Consider the following 17,460-nt stretch of genomic DNA (forward strand, 5'->3'; position numbering starts at 1 on the left):
AACCAACTGCTTAGTAGCCATCCTCACGTTTTTTCGTGGCGATCTGGAAGAAAGCTAGTTAAGTAATGGCGGATTAGTCTAACAATGGGAGATTTGCGTAAGTTGCCGTAGTTTCTTGCTAAGATTTAACCCTTTCCCTCTCGATTGTTGCCTTAAAGGATATATCAGCCATAGTATTGATGGCTGAGCGTGAAGAAGATGTCTATGAGAGAAAGGAAAGCAAGAAAGATAAGGGGTATGTGGCATTTCGATCGGATGATGACAGCGTCGGCGAAGAAGATGAAGAAGAATCCAGGTGAATGATTTTAAATTCGTGGTCGTTGATCCCTTTTATTTTCTCACTCTTTCAGTTTTATAGGCCAGAGAAAATCTTTTATCAGAATCTCTAGAGCGATTTCAGTTTGTTTACATTTTAAGAATGTATAAAAGAGTCAATATTTTGACCTCGCCGCGCCCTTCGTACTAACATTTGAAACGAAAGTTTTCTTTTATAACTTGTAACTTTACCCTAGACTATTTTTGTCAATGTCCACTTAACCCAGTTAAAATCACACTATAGAGAGCATGATTTTAGATGAATTGTAAATGCTAATGGAGCATTTTTTTTTTCATTTTTGTTTTAAAACATTTCATGTGATAACGATCATTGTGTCATGTATTTCAAAGGAATTCCGGCGAATGTAATCCCTAATTAATTCAGTGTGACACTCGAATCCGCTTCTCTGTCAAGCAGGAAGTAAAGCGGCAAAGGTATTGCCGATTAATTGAATGTACCCACGAAAACAAAGAAATGGTGATCACTCATCGTTTTCATTCATAAAATCGCGACACAATAGCTTTCCGAACAGGTGCAAGTGTGAACAAAGGTTGCTCGAACTCTTAGGTCTCCTCTGGTCACTCCTAAACTAAGAGCAGACTACATTAAGAAACCAAGCAAAATGCAAAAACACTCTTCCATTGGAATTTGTTTTCATGCTTTTAAAAAAAAATTATTGCCAAGCTGTATTGAATTCTAAATTTGGCTTTATTCCCATGCACATGTACAGATAAATAAAGATGGTAACAGTTCTAATTCAAAGAGCTGAAAAGGAAATTTCTCCTCTCCAGCTGCTATGCATTTAACTCTAAATGATTCAGGAGAATTTGTTATTTCATCTAGAAAACACCCTCTGGTTGACAAGGTTATCTATTCCCATAAACCATACATTTAGACCCTAGGGAGAAGTTTCTTTGTGATCGCTTTCATGGGATAAAGCTGGCTTAAAGGAAATTCAATGCTAAACAGACCTGCTGTGTTGAAATATGTAAATGTATTCATTTTGTGTTTCCTGTGACATGGAAAGAGACAAAACCTATTCATGCACACAGGTTTGATTTTGTTGAGGGAGAAACTGACAATGATAAGGCAAACTTGTTTCATCTTTACAAAGAGATTAAAAAACTCTTCAGAATTTGAAGGAGGATGTTATCAGCTCTCCTCAGTCAAAAGGTGAAGTACACTCAACTTTTAAGTATTTTCTTGAGGGTTTTTTATGCTTTGTGATGAATACTGTTTGAAAATTTGTCTTTGTTTCATGGTTTTTTTGTCCCCCTTTATTGTAATTTCCCAGACCTAAAGGCAAGAAAGTCAAGAGAGAGAAATCAAGGTCACTGGCTCTTCGTATAAAACCCAAAAAACAGAAGAAGGAGAAGGAGAATAAAGAAAAAGAAAAAGAAAAAGAAAAGAAGAAGAAGAAGAAATCAGAAACATGCTCACCTCCTCAGGCACCAAGTAAGCAAGGAACAAACTGTTTTCACAAAAAAGGGCAAAGAAGTTATTGTGTTGTTTTAGCTATGTTTAAACCAGAATGCATCCAAATTCCTTGAAAGATCATGTACAATGCAAGAAACATCCAGGCATTCACATCTACATTCTAAAAAAAAGAAAACATCATGTGGAAAAGAAAATCTTTACACATGTGAGTCAGTTCTGTCCTCAGAGTCTTGATTTACTTGGACTGGTTCCATTCATCAATGACTCTGACAGAATTTATGATTTGTTGTCCTACTAAACTCATTTGCCACTAGGACTTTAATATTTGTTTATTTATTTTTTTTTGCACTCGTTTTTTTTTTGTTTTTTTGTTTTGCTATCTGTAAACTTAAGAGAGAAATTTTGAGAAATCTATGTAACAATAGATCTATGAGTGTTGTACTGTATTCTTCCAGGGAAGGCTGTGTTCGGAGTTCCTTTAGAAGTTGCAGTCAAACAGTCCAGTCTTCCAGATGGAGTAGAGCTGCCTAGAGTATTCAGAGATGGGATCGTTTACATTGAAGAAAATTGTAAGATGGCGAGAGTCTACTAAATAGACTTTCAGAATAAACTTAATTACAAGCATTTGGTCCACATGTGAGGTGGTTATCTGTGGCAGGGCTTATTGCCACAAATACTGCCAAAGGCTACCACATACAGTTTGTCATGAAATTTCATGTAATTTCAATGTATATTTTTTTAAAAGTTATGTTTGATCTTCAGGTCTAGAAATTGAAGGAATTTACAGAGTATCTGGGATGAAGTCTAAGGTAGACTCCTTAAAGGAATTGTATGACCAAGGTAGAGACACATTTCTTTGGCGATTTTGTGACAAGTGACCATTTGACCCTATAGATGTCATCTAATTACTCCTTACAATGTCACCCCAAATCAAACCAGTAATGAGAATTAAGGAAATGATCACCATCTGAATAAGTCCTTGATTGTTAAACAAATTCTCCTTGTCAGCAGTTTAGGAAATGTGTAGAGATCAATGTATAGGGACTAGACCCCTCCATGAATCTACTAGATTTGATACTTTTTATAAATTATTAAATAAATATTTATATTCATTTTAAGGAAAGTCAGTGGATCTCACAGAGTATGAAGCTGAAGCTGTGACCAGCCTGATTAAGCTGTACATCCGAGAATTACCTGAAAACATTCTCACCTCTGCATTGCTTCCAAAGTTCAATGAAATATCAGGTGAGAAAAATAAAAACATGCATTTTTACTGTGGATATAATTAATCTCAAACTGATATACGTACTCTTGAAGTACCTATATCAGTTTTTTTCAGTCCCTTTTAACAGTGGTTATACTAACCAAAAAAACAGTACAAAGCGGTTGTGGTCAGGTTTTTTTTAACTGACTCTTCCATTCTTTACTGAAACTGGATTTGATACTTGAAATAGTCCTTAAATAAGAACTTGGATTCAATTTGTGTACCATTGGATAATTATCAATTTTTTTTGAAACATTATTTATAGCAATACAAGAAAGAAAAGATCAACTGGAGAAGGCCAAACTTCTCTTAGATGAGTTACCAGCATGTAACAGAACATTATTGGCTTGGCTCTTTACTCATATGTCACATGTTATGGAAAAGGTTTGAGCATTTGATCCCTTTACACCCAAACATGGGTAATTTTCTTTTCTCTATATTGTTCTCTATGCATTTCTGAAGGTGCTGACACAGTCAAGAGCTTCTTTAGTTGATAATCATTTCATTTATTCTCATGACCTTAATGTGTGATTCAGTGGTGATATTGTAATGAGAAATTAGATGCTAATCACTCCTAGGGGTCAATAAGTTAAACCTAGTCTAGTTAGTTCTGTTTTTTTTTTTTTAACCTTGTCACACTAAAGAAGCAGGGATGGTGCAAGGGGGAACAGGGATAGTGCAGGGGGAAACAGGGATGGTGCAGGGGGGAACAGGGATGGTGCAGGGGGAACAGGGATAGTGCAGGGGGCAACAGGGATGGTGCAGGAGGGAATAGGGATGGTGCAGGGGGGAACAGGGGTGGTGTAGGGGGGAACAGGGATGGTGCATGGGGGAACAGGGATGGTGCCGGGGGGAACAGGGATAGTGCAGGGTGGAACAGGGATGGTGCAGTGGTCAGAACACTTGCCTCCCTCCACTGTGGCCTGGGTTCAATTCTCAGACATGGCGTCACATGTGGGTTGAGTTTGTTGTTGTTGCTTGTTGGTTCTTGTTCTTGCTCTGTGGGTTTTTCTCTGGGTCCTCTGGTTTTCCTTCCTCTACAAAAACCAACATTCCAGATCCCAATTTGATCTGGAAACAGTGAACAAGAAGAGTTACCCAGTGGAATGTCCATTGCTAAATTTATTTAGTTATTTATTGTTATTTATTATTATTATTATTATTATTATTATTATTATTATTATTATTATTATTATTATTAAAGAATACTGGCAAATTGAATTTCAATCACCCTTTACAGAAAACATGTCTTATGCATCTTAGTGAAAACCCTGCTCTTATTTACAGATCTGTATGATCTTTCATTTTCTAGTATTCGTCCAACAGAATGAATCTACAGAACATTGGCATAGTTCTCAGTCCAACAATGAACATAGGACATGGCATTCTGTTCATCTTCCTAAATTATGTCAGCGAACTCTTCCCTGATACAAAAATTACAAGGTGAGTATTGGTTCTTCTAGGAGGGGGGGTGGCCTTAGTTGGCAGCCTGTTGAAGAGCTATTGAAAGTGAGTCTAGTACAATAACTGGTGTTCCTGAAGGTATGTACCAGGAATGGGGGGAGGAGGAGAGGGAGAGAGGGGGGGAGGGGAGAGAAGGTAGGGGGAAGAGGAGAGGGGGAGAGGGGAGAGAAGGTGGGGAAAGAGGAGAGGGGGAGAGGGGAGAGAAGGTGGGGAAAGAGGAGAGGGGAGAGAAGGTAGGGGGAAGAGGAGAGGGGGGAGGGGGAGAGGGGAGAGAAGGTAGGGGGAAGAGGAGAGGGGGAGAGAAGGTAGGCAAAGAGGAGAGAGGGGAAGGGAGGTAGGGGGAAGAGAGGGGAGGTAGGTGGGTCAATTGAGGAAATACTTTACAGTGAGTGGCTGGACTGGTTGTTAGGTTGGTGCAGGTAAAGAAAGAGGGGGATTAGTTGAATAAAAACATCCACTTTGATTTTGGTTTTAAGACACTCAACTGCAAAGCAGTTTTTGTTTAAAGTTAAAACATTTTATTTATGATGATAGGTACAATGAGTCACTCACCAAGACTGTCAGAAGGGATGAAGATGAGGAAGATTTACCCAGTAGTCCTGAGTAAGAAAATGAACTGCATTTTTTTTTCAATTTTACTTGAACCTGTTTGTAGCTCCCTGAGGAAAATCACCTAAGATGCTTGTACTACGTGTTACTATCAAATAAAATGCAGCTCAACAAATGATTTTCCCTCCCATTCTAGGAGATTCTTATTCCCTCCTACTGAAATAAGTTATGAGAACAAGTGGTTTTATTTATGAATCAGAATATGTTACTGGTAGTTCTAGAGATTCTGAAAAAAAATTTCCAAAAGATCAAATGGACCTCTACTGCCCAACATTTTGACACATTTCTCTGACAGTTTTAAGATGGAGACAGGCCCTTCAAGAGTAAATTGGCATTTCAAAGAAGAAATCAAAGTGACCCAGCCAAGTATTGGCAAAGAGGTTTTGAACCTTAGTCTAGTGCATCAACCCTGAGGTGCACATTGACCTATTGGCCACTACTTTTCTATCTGATTATTACACACTGCTGGTAACTATAGAATAAAAAATTGTGTATCTTTGTCGAAATTTCCACAGTGCAATAGCGTCAGCACTGGCCAAACAAGAGAAAGTTCTCTCTCAACTTCATGAACATCTCAACATGAAAACAACAGAAAATTTGCAGGTAATTAACCAATTACTTCAGTTTGTAATTGTCATAGGACTTGCACACGAGCCTCTAAGTGGCTCACGCCCATCCTACTTCCATAGCTTGAAGCACCCAAGAGTACTCCCGCTCCCCATCGGATGAGAAGCCATGCTCAGCCCATAAATTCCATTAATAGAAAAAACATGGTCCCTGCTTCCAATTATTCTTGCTTTGGGTGTTGAAAAAGAAAAAAAGATTTTGGAACAATGCCAATTATTGTAAGTTACGTTATTAATTTTCTGATTGACTGTGTTGGATTGTTGTCTGTTTTTCAGTTTGCGGGTCAAGATGAAATGCTCTGGGAAGTCCAACGGAAGGTGACCCTTCTCAAGAGAAAGGTATATGAATGACTAAATTTTTAAGAGGTGCCAGGTAGTTCCTTTGACTGTAAGATTAGTGTCTTGGTTGTCTTTCACAAAATAGACAATCCCATTATTATTGTAGCAAAGGGTAAGTTCTGGTGTTTAAGGGTTTTTCTGTAATCTTTTTTTTTCAACATATTCATGATCATTCCTTGTCTACAAGACAAAACTTATTGTCTCTTTTTTCTTTCTCATTTTTTAGCTAAGGAATGCCAAGAAGAAAATTTCTCAGACCATACAACCAGAGGAAATCCAGAAAACTCAAGTTGTTGTTGAGAAGGTGGAACATCCTGCTGAAAAACCAGCTGAAGACAATGGTAATTTGGAAATTTTAGGTTATTTTACTCGGAAAGAACCATATATTGATTTGTCAAAATGTTTAAAATTTGTCATGTGCCAATTTGGATTTACTTTTACCAAACTTTACCTCTCTCTCTTTTCTTTTTCTGTGTGTGTGTGTGTGTGAGCCTATACAGTGTCTGTTTAGGTAGCCCGCCTAGAATAGCTTTGCTAACTGCGGGCTACAAAAGCCTTTATTTCTTTCATTTTAAAAAAAAAAAATAAAGTCAATGTCAAAAAAAAAAAAAGTCAATGTCAGCCAAATTTTGCATGTCTTCCATGTTTTTCACTTCAAGAAACTTACTGACAGTTTGAGGCATGTGATGTTGAAACTTCCTCCTGACAAGGGGTAGGGCAGTGCACCTCAAAGCCCCTACCCAACCCCACTTAAGCTTTCCTCTTGATTTTGCAAGGGTTGAGGGCACCCCAGACCCTCAACCAGCCTCTCCAGCTTTCCTCTTTATATGCAGGATACAGTGCAACCCAAAGCAGCTCCCCTCACCACCCCCGACCACCCCCCCTGAGCTTTTGTCATGATTTCCCAGGTGAATCAAAGTGAGTTGTTTTTTTTTTCCCAGGGTTCATTGCTCTTTTAGAAGCCTCTGAAGCAGAACTGTTACTTGAGCAAGAAGTAAGGGGATGGTAAAATTTTAAGGTTTAATTCTTTTCAATTTGCTGTTCCCCAATTTGAAATACTGATTGAATCATACGATGAAAATCAGTCTGAAAATGGCAGATGCTGCTTCATTAACTTTTACTATCAATTTCTCTAAGAACAGTTAACTTTTTTACTTTTTTGGCAGGAGTTGACCCTAATTGGAAATGAGTTAAGGAGACGGATTGAAAATGAGAAGAAAGAGATTGAAAGATTGAGTGTAAGTGACTTATTCAAACTTTTGCACTCTCAAAATTTGAGAGCATGACTTTTGAACTGATAGTCAGACATTTCTTTATTTGCTCTTCACAAGATGGATGTCTTCTGTGAGGATTACATTGTATCATTCAACAATCTGAAATAGTGGATGAAATAGCTCTTAAGGAAAAAGATCAGGATGGTGCAGCACATATAAGTTTACGATTAGATCTACCTAAAAAAATAAAAATTAGATTGGAAATCTGGAAACCACTTTTTATGAGCTAGAAGAATATTGAAAAAAGGATATGTAGGCTGAAAAATCAATAGAATACTTAGGTTTTTATTCTTTTAGGAGGGTTTGATTAATAAGCCCATTTTTTTGCCAGCTAGGTAATAAATATCTTAATTGTAAATATGCATTTTCTTTGTTTGTTTTTCATGAGATTGTAATGTTAAATAGAAATTTTGCTGTATCATTAACCAGACTGAAATAACAGCTGTCATGGTTGCAAAGGAACAGGATCCTGATTCCACTGCAGACAGAAGTTCTGATTCAGATTCATCTGAAGATGAAGTTGTATCCTTTTTATGATCAGAATGTTGTCAGTATTAGTGACAGAAAAAATATTAATTGCATGTGGGTGAATCTGACATAATTAATCGGAAAAATGCTCATTGTAGTTTTTTCCTTTAAAATATAATTAATTTTATAATAAAATAATTGTCTATGATAAATTTTCCTTAACTTAATAAAATGAAGGAAAATGAGGATGACCTTGAAAGAATGTTGGCAGAACTTATCGAACAAAATGCAGAACTGGAGGTATGTAACATTTGATTTTCAATTCATTAAAATTTCATTATGGACCTTCTCACCAAATGAATTTAACACCAATTTGACTAAAATAAGATTTTTTAAATTTAACATATTTGGGGCTGGATGTTTAGATGAGGTTGTACCCAAACAGTGGTTTTCTGCAAGCAGTGGGCCTTATATTCTCTCTATAGGAGGGTTGTTTCCATTTAATATATCTCCTTCTAATGCTAGCTTTCAGTCATCTTGACACTGTTCACAAAAATAAACATTGAGGTAAAAGATTTAGTAAAATTCAAGATAGTTTAGAGTGTGGTTTTGTTAAACAAGGGTCAAACTTTGTTTAAATAACTGGCCCTTAATTTCTATTTTTAAAACAGCGTAAGAACACAGAACTCTGCCGCAACATTCATGAGGAAAGAGAAGTTTGTGTAGAGCTCCAGGTACAGATTAAAATTCTTGAAGCCAAGCAAGAGCCACAGACAGATCCTGATCCTCAGGAAGAGAACACAGAAAGCAGGTACTCTACCCTTTAACTCCCACAAGTGATTAACATGTAACTTCTCCCCATGATAATCATACTTTATCCTGTACACAGGTAATGAGAATATTCAAACTTATCAGGTAGAAGTTGTTATCATGATCTAACATCAAATTCTGGCAACCAACCTACTAGAAAATGTGTTGCAGCTAGAGTTGAGGATTAACAACCAAGATCTTGGAAATTAAAGATTGTTTCACCATCAATTGGTCAGAACTGAGGATTGTGATGGTTCATTCAATAATTCCTGGTCCTTTGTATGTGCAATTCATTTTTGTTTTTTCATCACCAATTCTATGACTTAAATGTGGCATGTAAATTCCATTAATATCCATCACTAGGAAACGGAACTTAAAATCGCATTTTCTTTTTGACCTTGCATTTTGAGGGACAAAATTGTTTTGTCTAAGAATTCTGACTATTTGTTTGTAAGTACAACACATGAATATCACACTGCTTTGAAACGATACGTTAAGCTAAGAAAATAGCTGACCAACAATAGCTACATCACTTTTGAGTTACAAACCATTCATTTTCTCCTTGAAAAGACATATCATGTGAAACTGTAACTGGATTGTTTATTGTTTTGCAGCTCAATCAACACTTCCAGCACTACAGTAACTACTGTTTGATATTAAAGAATGTGCAGTACTTGATCTGTTAATGGATTGGCTGGATGGCTTTGAATGTATGATGGATGATGACAAGCAATTTAGAGGCACACCATGATGTACCACAGACACTCCATGATGCACCACAGACCAATTTAATTGTGCAGAAAATGTGTAAAAATTAAATTAACAAGTTCCTTGCTTTTCTGATGTTTATTTTTATTAATGAAATTTTTGTTTGCAGTGTAAACTCTACTAAGTTTGTGGTATACAAAGTTGCATTAATTTTTTTAGTACTTACAGTCGCTACATAGTTATAACAAACCATAACAGTTCTGTTTGCATTAATCTTTCACTCCCAAGACTGATGAATGATACCTGTGATTTGTGTTGTCTTGATATGGGACAAAACAAATTTTCAGGACTCGCAAACCAGAAGAAATATCATAGGGCATTGCAATCAGCAATTAACTACTGGTACCAAGAAATCACATCTTGAGAGTGAAAAGGAAGATATCCTTGGTTTTCTCTTGACTACAAAAATACTTTGAAGTTTTCTTTCCTTATTGTAACTTGGGTGCATCATTTAAATTTATCTATTATAATTATCTGCACTTCAGCCATCTTTTGTACTGAAATCTTCCAGTCACTTTCTTGGCTGTAATTAGCAAGAAACTATTTCTCTCAAATTCTAATTTTGTTTTTCAAGAACGGTGTAGATTTCTCTCTGAACTGTTTAAAAACATTTCTTGCTTGAGTTTTATAAAAATCAATTATAGAAAAATGGAATTAGCCCTTAGGGCTTAAATTTTGTTAACATGGGGCAAAGCTCTACTATTGTGACTCTCAATGATAAAAGTAAGTTAAGTGAATCGGCAAGTGAGAAGCTAGTAATAATATTGTAATAATATTATTGTAATAATATCATTACAATAATACACCCAATAATTGTATTTAAAGGAGATTATTAGATGTATTAAATACAAAATTTGTTAAATAAAGTTATCATTGTAACCTATTACTATGTGCCTCTGTTTTTTTTTTTTTAATCCATGCATTTAAGACATCAGGAGATATATTCCTGTTATCAGTAGTAACAAATGACAAATTCAATTGACCTGGGCCAGGTTGTTCAAAGCTGAGGATAAGGTAACCCAAGGTTAGAGTGAAATTTGATTTCATATCTGAAAGCTTTTAATGAAAATTCAATTTTTATTCTTTTGTCTACAATTTGATAATTGGATTTTCTGAAAAGAATAGAGAAAATTTTCCCCAAAAGCTTTTGAACAGAGAAATAATGAAAGCTGGATTCACATTTAACCCTAGGTTAGTGCTAATCGGCCTTCGAACAACTGGGCCCTGATCTTTTCTCAAATGCTCAGAGATGATTCATTGTACTTACATCAACTAGATTATGCGTGATATGTAAATGAAAATATGTCCAATTTTCTTTTCCTGAGCTTGGAATTAATGAAGTCAAGGAAAGGTCTTTGGTCACATTGATTTGTTCCAATAAAGGCAGATTCAATGTTGCAGAAAATTTTGGTGAATCACTATGATCCCTTGAAACACCAGCCAATAGATTTGCAACCACAGAGCAGCTACCTTTATCAATTACACATGGTTAGTATAACTTCTCAGGTGATTATAGAGATGTGCACCCTCTGATTTGTCAAGGATTGTACCTGGCGATAATCACAAGGTGGTTCTAGCCAGAACACTAACTTTTAAAATGGCTGCCTTGTGTTTTGTCAATGTTACCAAGGAAGTGATAAACATAATAAGAAAAAATTCAATTCCAAATAGTACAAATGATTCTACTGAGGTTCACGTAAAGTTGATATCTTTCAAAGAAAGATATCAAAAGAAAGATAACTTTTTTGCTGACTGAATTAAATAACCCTGTTAAATTTAGTGAAAACTGGGTACCAGTATCTCAGTATCTGGGTTACCAGTATCTCAAAACAATAGTAACAGAATGGTTTCAACATCAAAATGAATTTACAACAGAATTTGAAATCACCTGAGCGATTATACTATTAACAACTACTCACCTTCAGTAAATAATTGTTTAAAAACCAACTGGTCTCTCACTTGTCCACCGATGCATCACATCAGTTTCTTAGGAATTAAATTAAAAACCCTCCCTTAACTCCATTCTATGAATGAATAAATTTAACATCTCTCCCTTTACTGGATGACCAGGCTTAATACAACAATAATTCCTCCTCCTTTTTCATGATGCAAATTTTGCAACATGGAGCAAATCTAATAAAATATCTCACTTCCCAAACTGGAATTTTAACATAAAACACGTCCTACTCTTAGCAGTCGTTCAGTGACAGGCAGATTTTGTGAGAAATAAACAGCCAATTGCTTATTAATACTCTTGTTAATTATTTATCATAAATAAATGTTCCCACTAGTAAGTCATAGCATATCCTTGGGCTCAAAAATGAATCACTTGCTTCTGAAATTATGTCATGAGGCACTTTCAGTGATCCTTGTAAAAAAACACAATAGAGGTTTTGCATGGCAACCATGTTGCCTGGCAGGAACAATGAAAATATTTTGCATAAGAAAGAAAATTTTTTCCCATGAGAAAAATAATCTATTGTTCCTGCCATGCAACATGGCTGCCATATTGCACGGCTGCCATGCAACATGGCTGCCATATTGCATGGCAGCCATGCAAAACCTCTATTAGGCCTGCTACCTCTCACTAACTGACACCAGATCAACTGAAGATGAAAACCCATTCAGGGCATCAAGGGATTTCCCAGCTATCTTGGTGGCCTCAACTCCCTGAGCTAAGGCATCCTCCCATGATGCATTTGGTGTGGTTGCTGTGGGAGCTGTAAACAAAAATAACAAAGTGATGAACAAGCCATGTATGGGTATTTTCTGGTGAAATATACCCTCTCCTTTGGGACAGCAGTACTGGCCACTAATGTGTACTTTGTTTCATAAGGATTCAAACAACGTTAACAAAAACTTTGCACAAAACTCAGTTAAAGCCACCACCATTGAGCATTAATCAGCTGATCCAAACTCTCTAGTGTCTGACACTGTTTTTCATTTGATTTGGCAGTCCAAATTGATGGGTTGGTCTAAGTAACTGTGTGGTTTATTAGTCAATGAAATATCATAAAATTATGATTAATAACAGCTGTAAAGCAGGTGTAAATAAATTCCACCGAAACAAAAAATATACCACTTACAAGTGAATGGACTGGATCCCCCAAGAGATCGAGCTTTTACTTTCTCTAAGAAGGCATCAAAGTCTTCAACATCAAGCTCAGTGCTAAAAACACATAGGGAAAGAAGCAAAAACTAAATGTTATTTAGTCCAGACTTGAAAGGAAAAAAAAAAATCAGAGAAAAGGGCTTGCTGCCGAGTGGCACAAGTATTTGTCTGCCCCCAGGATCATTGAGTAACTCTAACCAGCAAGAGGTCTGCCCCCAGGAACATTGAGCAACACAAACCAGCAAGAAGTCTGCACCCTGGAACATTGAGCAACACAAACCAGTGAGAAGTCTGCACCCTAGAACATTGAGCAACACAAACCAGCATGAGCTCCGCACCTGGAACATTACTTGAGCAACATAAACCAGCAAGAGGTCTACTAAAGGTCCAGCTGCCAGATCCCCAGGAAACCTGTTCCTGACATAGTAATTATCTTAACTCTTCCCATAGGGGGAGAATTAACAAATCAACAGGGGTTTAGTGTGGACTGGACTCTTATCGACAATGATATTGGTCAACACAGTGGTCAAAATGTTGTGGATTCACAAGGTACAGCCAAGTGAGTCCACACTTACCCAGTTTAGACCCAAAACAACCACACCTTGTAGAACAGCACAAACATGTTCAGGCGAAATAAGGAAGTGGCCTTTCTTGCCAATGAATATCGCATACCTATCTACACTAAATCCATCATCTGAAAGCCAAGAAGACAATGATGAATCTTCTAAGAAACCTCTCCGCACTCTTTTATCCTTTTCTTTTGATGCTTTATTTTCCTGGACAATTAAAAATTATTAACAAACATGTTGAATATAACCCTGGCAGACCCAGAAGTAAATAATTAGGCAAGAGGATGCCAAAAGCACCTTCGCTATTTTCCCTTTATCTACTACTAGCCACTGGGTGTCCTTGGATGATTGCAGATTTATATTACTGTTAAAAGTTCCAATTACCCCTCTAAATTTCAGAAAAATTTTTCATAAACACAACTATTAAGCAGAGAAATCTTGTCTGTGATGATGGTTTGTGAGGGAGAATGTTTTTGGAGATAATTTCCCTTAAACCTTTCACATATTTCTTAGCTTCTCATCTATAACAAGATCATCCTTCGCATTCTTTCTGGTTCAAAAACTGGCATATCAGGTTTTAAATGAGAACACAAGTTGAGACAGAAAATGACTGATAGGAAAAAACTTTGAGGTAAACTTGTAGGAGTAGGTTGAGAGAGTTTGCATTGCTGAAATCACAAAACCTGCTCCTCTTGCAGCCCCCAAAACTCCAAATCCATAGGTAATCATGCACTGTCAAACCACAAGGTCAAAAGAATTTTCTTACCTCCATTTGTCTGGCCTGTTTGGCAACACGAGCTGCTTCTCTTTTAGCCTCATAGTATGCCTTAGAGAACCAATGCATGCATGAATAAGTACACATTCAGATAAAGTCTTTGAAGAATGGACAGGGGGGGGGGGGGTTGAATGTGAGATTTCAACATAAATCACAATTAATAATAATGTTAGAAATGAGAAGCCAGTAAGTTCACCTCCTCTTCCAGCCGTAAATCGTCTTCTCTTCGAGATAACTGTGCATCAATTTCTGCATCTAATTTCTTCTGCTGTTCAACCAGGTCATTGTATCTCTTCTGCGTGATCAGTTCTGTTTCTGTTTCAGTTAAAATCCGTCTGGAAATGAGAAACAGGGAAAACATCACACAGTCACCTCACAGCTCCTGAGGCTCAAAGGGTTTATTAAGAAAATTAAAAGCAGTTTGCAAAACCAAATGTTTGAGATTAATTTTCACTTACCTAGGACGGGGATTGAAGTCCTCCTGAAAGTTAAAAAAATATAATTCGTTATTTCTAGGATATATTTTAGATTCTGTTTATCTACTGAGTTATTTGCAAGATCAACAAATTATTCAACAGAAGTAAAAATTACTTTTTTTTCTTCAGAGTGACTACAAGTCGTTAATAAATTTCTCTCTGTTAAAATATTTCTTCCTCACAGGCATTGACAATTCATAAGAAAATTATACTCTTATTGACAATCATATACAGGACTTAGTTGAGCATTTGTAGGAAAATTCAATAACAACATTTATCGTGGTTATTGTCAATAATTACAAAAAAACACTTGGAAAGCATACCTCATCAATCAAGTTTTCAAACTGAAAAATAAAAAGTAGATTTTCATGATGATCACTATACATTTGGAAGATTTACGGGTTAAATTACTAAGATGCTACAAAAAGTAAACCTCTAGGGCACTGCTGGGAATAGTTGAGATTCAGAAAAGTTCTTTCACAGACAAGGTGTCCTAACAGGGGGGTAGTGGGGTCAAAAGTTAACATTGAAGGCAACACTTCTACAGTAATTTGGTGATTTATGGGGTGAGAAATGGGTTAAGTTTTAAGTGACTTTTAGTGTAACATGAAATTCTTCCTTGTCTTCCAATACAGAAGATAAGAAAATTTGTAAGGAGAAGCTATTGATCTATAACAGGTTACTAAACATGAATTTCTCTTGGCCTTTAAGCAAATTGACTTCAAAGGTTGGAGATGGTCTGGCCTGGAACTCGGTGAAGAAATCAGATGATTGTATGGGGGGGGGGGGGATTAGGCAAGAAGGCATCAGAATTGTGGGTGAGACAGTAACAAGAAGTGGGACAGGTGAAAACAGGAAGGGGAATTTTGAGACAATAGTGAATGAGAGAGGAAAGCAAAATTTGGGTTATTTGTTTTTTGTTTATGTGCAAAGTTTAAAAGAAGGGGTGGGAGGTAGGATTCAAAGGTACAGGAGGTGGAACACCCCCCCCCCCCCATTCCCTTTTGTGTAACAAATATCAGCAGTTCTCCTAGCTTATCTTTGGTGGGATATTGCCTGAGAAGGGGAGGGTGAAAAACATTTTCCTAGTGGATTCCCAAATACAGAGGCTTTTCATTTTTTATTTTTGCCCATAAATTGTACCAGTCCTCTTATACTCCCCGTCCCCACCACACCACACTTGACTCTTGGTTTTTTTCATGTGTTGATATAAAAGTGTTAAGTCAATCAAGTTAGCTCGAAGATTCTGCTGCAAGCGATGAGTCGCACCGGAAATTTGTGCAGTATCAAATTATCTTAGGACCTCCAGTCTTAATCGTAAATAACAAAGGATCTTACCTCGATACTCAACTCCTTTTCACTATATCTTGCACGTCTGTAAGTTCTGCGAATTGAGGATGACACAAATATTTGCAACACTGGCTACAAAAACACAATAACTGCAATTTTACTAAGGCTATATTACGACTTACCTCCCTCTAAGATGTGCCGGCCGGCGCAATTTCCTTAATTCCTCACTGAATACACCCCAGCATCCTCTCATACAGCTGGCCATTTTGAATTCCGGAGTTTCTATTTATATATTGTAGTCATTTTCTGACGATCTCAGCTGTTGTTGTAGCGAAATTTCCATCATATGCGTGGCACATGACTACTGATGACTAAGGGTTACCCACAAGGCCATGCAAGCCATCTTTCGCTATGTTCTATAAATTTACACCAAAAGGGTAAAAAAAGAAAAATAAAACGCATACGTGTGGAGTCAAATGAGAGTTTTTTTTAACAAGTTAAAATTTTGTGAGGAATTTCTTAGAGAGTTTGTGGTTTTGAATGTCTTAACATCAAAAAACACTCTTCCTTCCAGTCAAACCCCTAAGTGATAATTACACAGAATTGTTATTCAAGGCTAAACACGCCTCTGTACAAATATATTGCTGTTCGTATAATTTTTGTAAGGACATTGTATTTCGTCGTATACAACGTATTCTCTTAGAAAGGCTATTTTCCAAGATGGCGTCTTCCACGTGAAATTTCGGTTTCAGTCGAACTTTGGAAGAAATAGAGGGAAAGATGGTCTATTTCGACTCGTGGGATGAATTTGCTGCAGCAGTTGAACAGTTGTGTGTAGCTGAACCGAGAAAGGTTGGGCACGTGAATTAGGAGAAATTATGGCTGACGTGTAAAAACAAAATTATATCTTTCATTTTGTCCTCTTTATTTCAGTTTCGGTTTGTCGTGAAGTATCGCCATTGTGACGGGAAGCTTGTTCTAAAAGGAACAGATGATCAAGTGGTAAAGTTGAAACTATAATTACTATAAATATATAAACAATTTCGACACCTTAAAGTTTCGTTTTTTTTTTTTTTTTTTAAGTGAATGGATGGATTTGGGAAAAATCTGTTTAAAATTTTTTTTTGTTTTGGCCAGAAATAGACACTGATACGGTGGAGTTTATTTCAGATTGTCTTTTTTATTTTTGAAAAGTCAGGAATAAAGCGTAGCAAAGATTATCAGACAATTTGATTCCTCTGTTAATTATCATCTTGTAGTGCCTAAAATACAGAACTGAGCAACAACAGGATATAAAGAAATTAGAAAAACTGAACAGTGTTCTGATGAGACATGCTGCGGCCAAGTGAAACAAGAAGCCAGCCAAGATTCATTCACGAATATTACAGCACAAAATATTTGTGAAGAACTACCGTGGTGTGGATTCGTGGTTAAAGGGCGATGGATCAGTTACTGGCTATATTTATTGTTCCAGTTATTTCTATAATCAAGCAGCACAGGCAATCCTTTGGAACTGCAGTTGTTTGTAATATTAGGTTGTGCATTTAATTTTGTTTCCATGATATTTTTGTAAATTTGCATTAGTGACAAAAATCTACAATTACAATGATTACAGACTAGAACTAAGAAGTTTTTGGAAATTTTTGTTGGACAACTAAGAGACAGTAAATACTGGTATATGAAGACCCCAAAAGCTTGGGCTTCCTTTATGGACCAAAAAATGTAATTTTGTTTGCCTAAACTTCAAGCAGTCCTTCCTTTTCACCAGAGTCCCGTCACACAAGTAAAAAATTTAAGGGAAAACATTGGGTTTCCAGTAGCCGCAAAATCAGCTTTCCTTTCTATGATTTCTTATTACTCACA

General features: G+C 36.6%; 3 protein-coding genes across 4 annotated transcripts; 2 read left to right on the forward strand and 1 right to left on the reverse strand.

Moving 5' to 3' along the window:
• The first annotated feature begins 38 nt into the window (after positions 1–38).
• LOC111344178 (ralA-binding protein 1-A) lies at positions 39–10,258 on the forward strand. Of its 2 annotated transcripts, none has more exons than XM_022951387.2 (17): positions 39–295; positions 1,611–1,771; positions 2,209–2,322; positions 2,516–2,593; positions 2,873–2,998; positions 3,283–3,401; positions 4,330–4,460; positions 5,016–5,084; positions 5,606–5,693; positions 5,993–6,055; positions 6,282–6,396; positions 6,997–7,049; positions 7,222–7,293; positions 7,759–7,851; positions 8,035–8,097; positions 8,469–8,608; positions 9,222–10,258. In XM_022951387.2, exons 1-17 carry the CDS (start codon positions 180–182, stop codon positions 9,259–9,261), a joined length of 1,641 nt encoding a protein of 546 aa, XP_022807122.2. In that variant the 5' UTR covers positions 39–179; the 3' UTR covers positions 9,262–10,258. The 2 variants fall into 2 exon arrangements, with proteins under 2 accessions (XP_022807122.2, XP_088604623.1); XM_088748497.1 differs by lacking the exon at positions 39–295 and adding an exon at positions 662–1,489.
• On the reverse strand, positions 9,439–16,143 carry LOC111344179 (uncharacterized). Its single transcript, XM_022951388.2, has 9 exons — positions 15,780–16,143; positions 15,646–15,691; positions 14,631–14,651; positions 14,290–14,312; positions 14,028–14,166; positions 13,823–13,882; positions 13,160–13,263; positions 12,462–12,544; positions 9,439–12,095 (listed from the first exon to the last, which is right to left on the reverse strand). Exons 1-9 carry the CDS (start codon positions 15,860–15,862, stop codon positions 11,953–11,955), a joined length of 702 nt encoding a protein of 233 aa, XP_022807123.1. The 5' UTR covers positions 15,863–16,143; the 3' UTR covers positions 9,439–11,952.
• Positions 16,144–16,286: 143 nt separating this feature from the next.
• On the forward strand, positions 16,287–17,219 carry LOC111344180 (signal recognition particle 9 kDa protein). Its single transcript, XM_022951389.2, has 3 exons — positions 16,287–16,449; positions 16,531–16,599; positions 16,857–17,219. The coding sequence occupies exons 1-3, from the start codon at positions 16,378–16,380 to the stop codon at positions 16,944–16,946; spliced, it is 231 nt and encodes a 76-aa protein (XP_022807124.1). The 5' UTR covers positions 16,287–16,377; the 3' UTR covers positions 16,947–17,219.
• The last annotated feature ends 241 nt before the right edge of the window (positions 17,220–17,460 follow it).

Source organism: Stylophora pistillata, chromosome 2 (genome assembly GCF_964205215.1).
Source record: "Stylophora pistillata chromosome 2, jaStyPist1.2, whole genome shotgun sequence".
In the NCBI taxonomy this organism is placed as follows: Eukaryota; Metazoa; Cnidaria; class Anthozoa; order Scleractinia; family Pocilloporidae; genus Stylophora; species Stylophora pistillata.

Bases quoted from the DNA above. Each gene is read 5' to 3' on its own strand.
- LOC111344178 (XM_088748497.1), top strand. From the start codon at position 1,359: ATGCACACAGGTTTGATTTTGTTGAGGGAGAAACTGACAATGATAAGG. The intron at 2,999-3,282 runs GTGAGAAAAATA...CATTATTTATAG, and splicing joins AAAGTTCAATGAAATATCAG to CAATACAAGAAAGAAAAGAT. The intron at 5,694-5,992 runs GTAATTAACCAA...TCTGTTTTTCAG, and splicing joins AAACAACAGAAAATTTGCAG to TTTGCGGGTCAAGATGAAAT.
- LOC111344179 (XM_022951388.2), bottom strand. From the start codon at position 15,862: ATGGCCAGCTGTATGAGAGGATGCTGGGGTGTATTCAGTGAGGAATTA. The intron at 15,692-15,779 runs GTAAGTCGTAAT...CTCAATTCGCAG, and splicing joins CCGGCACATCTTAGAGGGAG to AACTTACAGACGTGCAAGAT. The intron at 14,652-15,645 runs GTAAGATCCTTT...TTTATTTTTCAG, and splicing joins AAAAGGAGTTGAGTATCGAG to TTTGAAAACTTGATTGATGA.
- LOC111344180 (XM_022951389.2), top strand. From the start codon at position 16,378: ATGGTCTATTTCGACTCGTGGGATGAATTTGCTGCAGCAGTTGAACAG. The intron at 16,450-16,530 runs GTTGGGCACGTG...TCTTTATTTCAG, and splicing joins GTGTAGCTGAACCGAGAAAG to TTTCGGTTTGTCGTGAAGTA. The intron at 16,600-16,856 runs GTAAAGTTGAAA...ATCATCTTGTAG, and splicing joins AAGGAACAGATGATCAAGTG to TGCCTAAAATACAGAACTGA.